The 7,365-nt window shown below is 41.7% G+C and overlaps 1 protein-coding gene across 1 annotated transcript; it reads left to right on the plus strand.

Annotated features, from left to right (window-relative positions):
- The first annotated feature begins 245 nt into the window (after positions 1–245).
- On the plus strand, positions 246–1,887 carry LOC121008074 (hemoglobin subunit beta-2-like). Its single transcript, XM_040440367.1, has 3 exons — positions 246–337; positions 708–930; positions 1,759–1,887. Exons 1-3 carry the CDS (start codon positions 246–248, stop codon positions 1,885–1,887), a joined length of 444 nt encoding a protein of 147 aa, XP_040296301.1.
- The last annotated feature ends 5,478 nt before the right edge of the window (positions 1,888–7,365 follow it).

Raw genomic sequence — 7,365 nt, forward strand, 5'->3', positions numbered from 1 at the left:
GGGCTACTGGATCAATGTGTTTAGACATAGATTATATCATTTTAGTGAGCACTGTATACTCAGCAGTTTTGAATTGCTTAGATTCAGCTTTTTTCCAGACTTATCAAACTTTGAAAGACTAAGGAACAAGTATGACACAGCAGTAATGGGGAAGGGTGGACCTTGAAAAATACTCTTATAAAAAGGAAGATCTATGGTATGGCTTCATTGTCATTTCCAGTGTACAATAGCACTAGACAGTCATCATGGTTCACTGGACTGCTGAAGAGAAAGCCGCCATCACCTCCACATGGAGCAAGGTCAACGTTGAACAGGACGGCCATGATGCTCTGACCAGGTAATACAGATGCATACATTTTAAATCATATAATCATGTATGTGTTTAATTTTATTTTATATGAAAGTTGTAGTTATCATTGTATCACACAATAACAATTCATCAAGGTATATATCAGTATATTAGGGAACATGTATAGAACCCTTTACTTCCAGGTAGTCTGAGGAGTACAGTTTTTAACACATTCCTCGTTATCCATTTTATCAGCTAAAATGTGCTATTTCTGTTTAGGTTAGCTAAACTAATACATAACCAATATTTCATTTAGAGAAGTTACCATACATATATTTTCCATGGTTTTCTATTCTATTACATTATACCTAAATTATATGAATCTGATGTAAGTGTTGATTCTTCTTATGAACTTTAGGCTATTGGTCGTGTACCCCTGGACCCAGAGATACTTCAGCAGCTTTGGAAACCTGTCCAACGTCACCGCCATCTCTGGCAACGCCAAGGTGAAGGCACATGGCAAGAAGGTGCTCACAGCTATTGGCAATTCCATCCAACACATTGATGATGTGAAACATTACCTGCATGACCTCAGCAAGTCCCATGCCCAGGAGCTCCATGTGGACCCCGAGAACTTCAAGGTAATTAATTTTCTACAATCAGTTCCTACTCACTTTTATCTAGATTTGTAGTTCCATATTATATTGAAATTTCCATGGAGACAAAAAATTAATGAAGAAATAATGAATCTCTTAACATCTTATTCAGCGCATGCCGAGAGGCAGCCCGACTAAAAGTACTGCATGAACTAGCGGCAGGACGGATCCGACAGACTGTCAGTGATTTACATCTGTGTGCTGAGTTCTCCACGCATGAGATCCATTGCATCCTATATGTGTATTCAAATGTCATGCATTACTTTAGTCTGTTTTTAGACGCTGCTGGAGGATGCACCTAATTTATCATTGGGTATGTGTCTTGTCATAAATTAGGTGCATCCTCCAGCAGTCAGAGAGACTAAACAGAAATATATGGCAGCTTGGAGTAAATGAAGATAAATATGTCATTTTAGTTGGCCACGTTCCATTATCGCCCTTGCTACATCTCTTTTAGGGAAAACCAGGGGATGCGGCTATTTGTTGAAAAGCTGCAGTTAAAAAGGCACAAATACATTGTTTACGACTTTTTAACTGCACTTTTCAGACACAAGGGAGATGATAAATCTCCCCCAATGTGGCCATTCTGATCAGTGGATCCATGAAAAACATGGACCTTGGCAGATGCAAAATTCAAATGCAAAACAGTTACAATTTTTGCATCTAAAAACGGATATAGACGTGTGAATAAAGACTAAACAATCAATCATCTATCAATGTAAATATTACAGTTTTATACTATGTAACACATAACTGTCATGCTATAAATTGGCTTAAAATATAATTTGGACAAATATTTTCCTCTATCTGCAGCGTCTTGGAGAAGTTTTGGTCATCGTCTTGGCCTCCAAGTTTGGATCTGCATTCAGTCCTCAGGTCCAGGCTGCCTGGGAGAAGTTCCTCAATGTTCTGGTTGCTGCCCTGAGCCACGGCTATTTCTAAGTTACTGTTTATGACATTCGTACCATCCATGTGTAAAGTAGCTTGAAGGCTGTAAAATAAAATGCAATTTCAAAAATAAGGCAACCCAAGCTTTGTGTTCTTGATCTTTCATTACCATAAAATCACAGAATGAATGGAAAATGAGTGTTATTGCTATAAGTAGGCACCAAGTAAATAATAAATTGACGTACACTTTGTATATAATGGGGATCATTTATCAAAGACCCCTGCGTCGCTGGAGGATGTGCTTAATATATGACAAGGTGCAGACCTCCTCATAACTTAGGCGCATCCTCCTGCAGTTTGTAGGCCTAGATTGAAATCTACTCCAGTTGGTAGCCACAAAAATGCCACTAAATTTAGGTGAAATGGCATTTATAAGTTGCAAAACTGGGGTTTGTGAGTTTTTTACACCAGTTTCAGGCATAGGGATTACAGTTAATGACCCCAAGTTTCTTACACAGATGGTCTGATGGAACTAGGGATCAGTGCAGATGTGCAACAGAATGTATTCACTCACAAAAATTATTCTTAGTTTTAAAAGGATTTTTTTCATTGCTTCAATATTAAATTTCATACACATCACTGGTTCACACTGTAGGGACATTTACCAAAATGCTAATTAGAATGGAAGCCTATAGCAATGAATCAAATTAGAGTTTTCATTTTCCAAAATATCTCTGAAAAATGAGTCAGACTTTAGTTGCTATGAGTAATTGCTCCACTTTTCCTTTGCACTACTTTTGATACAATGCCCCCTGTGTATTTGCAGTGTAGTTGACAAGTAAGATCAAGCAAAAATGTATAAGCATTCTTCTCTGCAGATCCTCTCAAGCTCTTTTAGGTTGGATGAGGACCATCGGTTGACAGCCATTTTCAGTCCTCTCCAGAGATGTTTGATTAGGTTCAACTCAGGGCTCTGGTTGGGCCACTCAAGTAAATTTAAGGAAGTTAACCCTATGCCCTCTGGTGTTGTCTTCGCTATGTGTTTAAGGTCATTGTCTTGTTGAACTTTTGGCCCAGTTTGAGGTCCAGAGCACTCTGGATCAGGAATTTATTAAGAATATCTCTGTACTTTGCTCCATTCAGCTTTCCCTCAACTGCAACAAGTCTCTCTGTCAGGGGTGGACTTTGAACTTAAAGTGGCACTGGAAAAAACCTGCCGGGCCAGAAATACCATATTGCAGCACAAAATATTGCCCCAGCAACAGCTAATACCAAAGTCCAGCATAAAATACTGCCCTATCAACATACTGAAGTCATTGATACAGTCAAATTCAGGAGGGCACCTGGCTGCTGGCCAGGTGCATACATACCTGATGCTCCAAGCATACATCTATTTTAAGCATGATGATGCCACACCATGCTTAACTGTAGGAATGGTACTGGGCAGGTGAGGATCAGTGCCTGGTTTCCTCCAGAGATGATGCTTAGAATTGAGGCCAAAAAGTTTAATCTTGGTTTCATTGGACCAAAGAATCTTGTTTCACACAGAGTCCGTTTGGTGCTTCTTTTATCTTTTGCAAATTCTAGGTGGGATTTTATGTGTTTTTTATGTCTTTTACTGAGGAGAGGCTTCTTTCTAACCACTCTGCCATAAAACTAAAAAAAAGTATAATGTAGGCTGCTGTGCACTTGGGAACTCTCAGTGCTGCAGAAATGTTTTGTACCCTTCTCCAGATCTGTGCCTCCACACAATCCTGTGTCTGAGCGCTATAGGCAGCTCTTTTCTCCTTATGACTGGGTTTTTGAAATTATATGCATAGTCAGCTGTCAGACTTAGACTAATTATAGACAGGACTGTGTCTTTCCAAATAACGTCCAATCAACTGAATTTAGCACATCAAGATGTAGAAACATTTGAAAGATAACCAAGAGTGTCATAGCATTTTGCAGCATTTTATTTTTAGAATTGTAAAGTGTAAAATCCACTTTTAACCCCCTTTCAGCTAATAAATGTACAAACTGTTGCATAGCAGAGCACCTCTGTACAGCTAGAAAAAATGGCAGCTCACCTGGGAGATCCGTATGGGAAGGTGCTCTCCTCAAGGATCACCATTAACCATTAAAGAAAGCCACATGAGGCAAAGTCCATATAAATATATTGCTTGCTACTCTGTCCAAATCTACCATGCGCGTTTCGGGGTACCTCCCCTTCTTCAGTGGCGGTATGAAGAAGAGGAGGTACCCCAAAACACGTATGGTAGATTTGGAGTACCAAGCAAAATATTTATATGGACTTTGCCTCATGTGGCTTTCTTTAATGGTGTACTACAGCCATTCACTATAAATCCAGGATTACAGAATAACGTCTCATTGAACTTTTCACCTGGAGATGCGGAACTAACAGATGCATATCTTGCAACATACAACTCCCCGATCACGTCGATTTCTAGTCACGTGAAACCACCGCCAAGTCACATGGGTACCGCGAGACTACATGGGATGCCGGTAGCAGGTCCGGTGGTGGAAAAAAGAGGACACACTCGACAACCAATTACTACCCGGTGGTAAGATCTGTAACCGGCAGTGTGTAAAGGGATTTGTCAACTGGCCTATGATCCGGTGGTAAGGTATATTGTTATTCTGCATGTATGCTTGACACGTGAGATACGGACATACCCCTATATTTATCTACCCCACAAGGTACATACTAATAGGAGATACGCTCCATAGCGGCATGTCTTTGCTTATTGTTTTCCATCTTCATACACTAGTTCACAGTGTTTTTTGATTGGGCAGCAAGTTTTCCATCAAGGTCCTATACGGCTACATACGGCGCTACAGATTTGATACATTATTGCGTATGACTATATGAATGTGCTAATATATTTTTGATCAATATATACCAGCTACCTGCTATTTTCTATGCTATTTTATATGTCAATTTATGGTACTTATTCTGATTCCATTTTAATAGTGTTTATTAAACATTCCACTGTATATGTATTTGCTGTCCGAGGCTCCTTGATATTTGAGTGCCCCTCCAATACTATTCACATACACCTCTGTACAGCTGCATAAGTATGCTCATTATTTGCATTGCATATGTTATTAACCCCTTTTAGCAAATACTGTATATGTACTTAGCTACTGGCTGCATAGCTAGCTATCCTCATATAGAAGCATATTTATATTTAAATAAAAATATGAACAAAAATGTAAAAGATGTTTATTTTTTTGTAGTATCACGTATAAAAATTAGGTGGTACTCCTGCCGCGATCAATTTCAAAGCAAACTCTATATGAAGAGGAGAAGTGGTGATGGTTCCTTGGCCATAAAACCATATCTGTATACCACTCCACTTCAGTTTTTAAAACCAATAATGGAATTGAGACCGTAAGTAATATTTTGCTAAATAAATATTAGTAGTTTTTATTTATATTAATTGTTGAGTAGTGTGGTGCGAAGCTATCTTAGGGTACATTCACACTAGCGGCAGGGGACTCCGGCAGTCTGTTCTGGCGGGTGAACAGCCTATCAGATCCGTCCTGCCGCTAGTTCACGTGTGCCCCCGGACTGCCGCTCCATCGCCATTGACTATAATGGGGCGGGGGCGGAGTTCCGGTGGCAGCACGGCAGCGCATGCCGAGAGGCAGCCCGACTAAAAGTACTGCGTGAACTAGCGGCAGGACGGATCCGACAGGCTGTTCACCCGCTGGAACAGCCTGCCGGACTCCCCTGCCGCTAGTGTGAAACTAGCCTTACGATCATAGATCTGAATACTGTATGAAGATTCGTCTCCATACAGTATTCAAAGGAAAAGGATTCGCCAAGACATCATTTGTTATGATCAATAGATTAATCCACTTGAAATGCATTTTAATACAGGAATACGATTTCGGGTACAGTACCTTCTGGTACATGTATATTAAAGTGGAGGTATCTGGGAAATAGCTCACCCCCTCACAACCACGGAAAGGTGCTCAGGTCTGAGTTGATCACCCTTCAAAATGCAAATAATATCTAATACCAAAAGACTGGCACACTCAACATATGGAGTAAAATGGCTAGGTTCAAACAGCAGAATTTATTACACATACAAATAAAAATAGACAGATAAAATCTTGCTATATTGATAAAAGAGAATAAAAGAATGTGTTCGGTATAATACTATATAATGCTCCCCCCCATAGTGCCAGCTTATATATAATGTTCCCCGTAGTGCCAGTATATAATGCTCCTCCATTCCTCCCCAGTAGTGCCAGGTATATATTATGATCTCCTTCCCCCCTTCCCTGGTGCCCCCAGCAGTGCGGACATTTAGTATAAAAAACCATAAACACCTCACTCCCGTTTTTTTCCGCCACTGTCTGCGATGCAGACCACAGTTTTATCTGTGGCTTGTGTTGCTGCGTCCTGATGCATGTGGTCCCAATGACATCACCACTAACGTGATCACGTTATCATGCGAGACCGAGTGCAGGAGGTTGTGTTGATGTCATTGCGGCTTCTTGCTCTGTTCTAATGCCTCACAGGCGTGAGGCCTAGCGCCCTGAGGCTTGTGAAGTTGGACGGCCCCCTTTATGGATAGCGAAGTGGTGCCCTAGGCGGATGACTACCCTTGCCTATCCATTGTCCCGGTCCTAATGCAGAGCACACTACCACAGGAGGTAAACTGGAGAGGACTATAACTCCCAGCATGTCTAAGCCATTATTATTTAATATCAGAGCACATTACAGGGGGACATATAAGAGGATGGGACTACAACTCCCAGCATATCCAAGCCATTATTATGTAATATCAGAGTACATTATAAGAGGAGGTATAAGAGGAGAGGACTACAACTCCCAGCATATACAGGGTGTTGAAATGTACCCTTATATTATATAATAATGGCCTGGACATGCTGAGAGTTGTAGTCCTCTCTTGTTATACCTCCTCTTGTAATGTACTCTGATATTACATAACAGGAGGTATAAGAGGAGAGTACTACAACTCCCAGCACTTCCTGGCACTTCATCCCATGCATCACTGGTCTTCTTCTTCAGTACTTTACTGCATAGTTCAGTTTCCTGTTCTGGTCACATGATGGTGAGGTCATCGAAGGTCCTTCATCCCCCTCTTCTCTGCTGAGCTTAGCCTCCTGCACGTGACATCATGGCAGGTCCTACAGCTCCAGTAGAAGAGTGTTGCTAGTGTCTGGAGCTGTCAGTTTGCAGAGCAGAACCGTGGTAAAGACTTGTTTTATGTGTACAGGAAGGGGGGCCTTACACTGCATTGGAAAGTGCAGCTTTTCAGCTGTCCGCTCTTTTGCTTCCACGGATGTTCAGCTGAACAGCAGCACTGAAGCAGGGGGCCCCTTAGACCATGGGGGCCCTGCATAGGCGTGCGCACGGGGTGTGCCGGGTGTGCCTGGGCACACCCTAATCACACCTCTGTGCTCCTGCACCGCCGCCTACCGCAGCTGCCTCTTAAACCCCGGCTGCCCCGCACACTCGCACAGCTTCAATGACATCTGCTCGACTGCTCCTGG

Source organism: Bufo bufo, chromosome 7 (genome assembly GCF_905171765.1).
Source record: "Bufo bufo chromosome 7, aBufBuf1.1, whole genome shotgun sequence".
Lineage (NCBI taxonomy): Eukaryota > Metazoa > Chordata > Amphibia > Anura > Bufonidae > Bufo > Bufo bufo.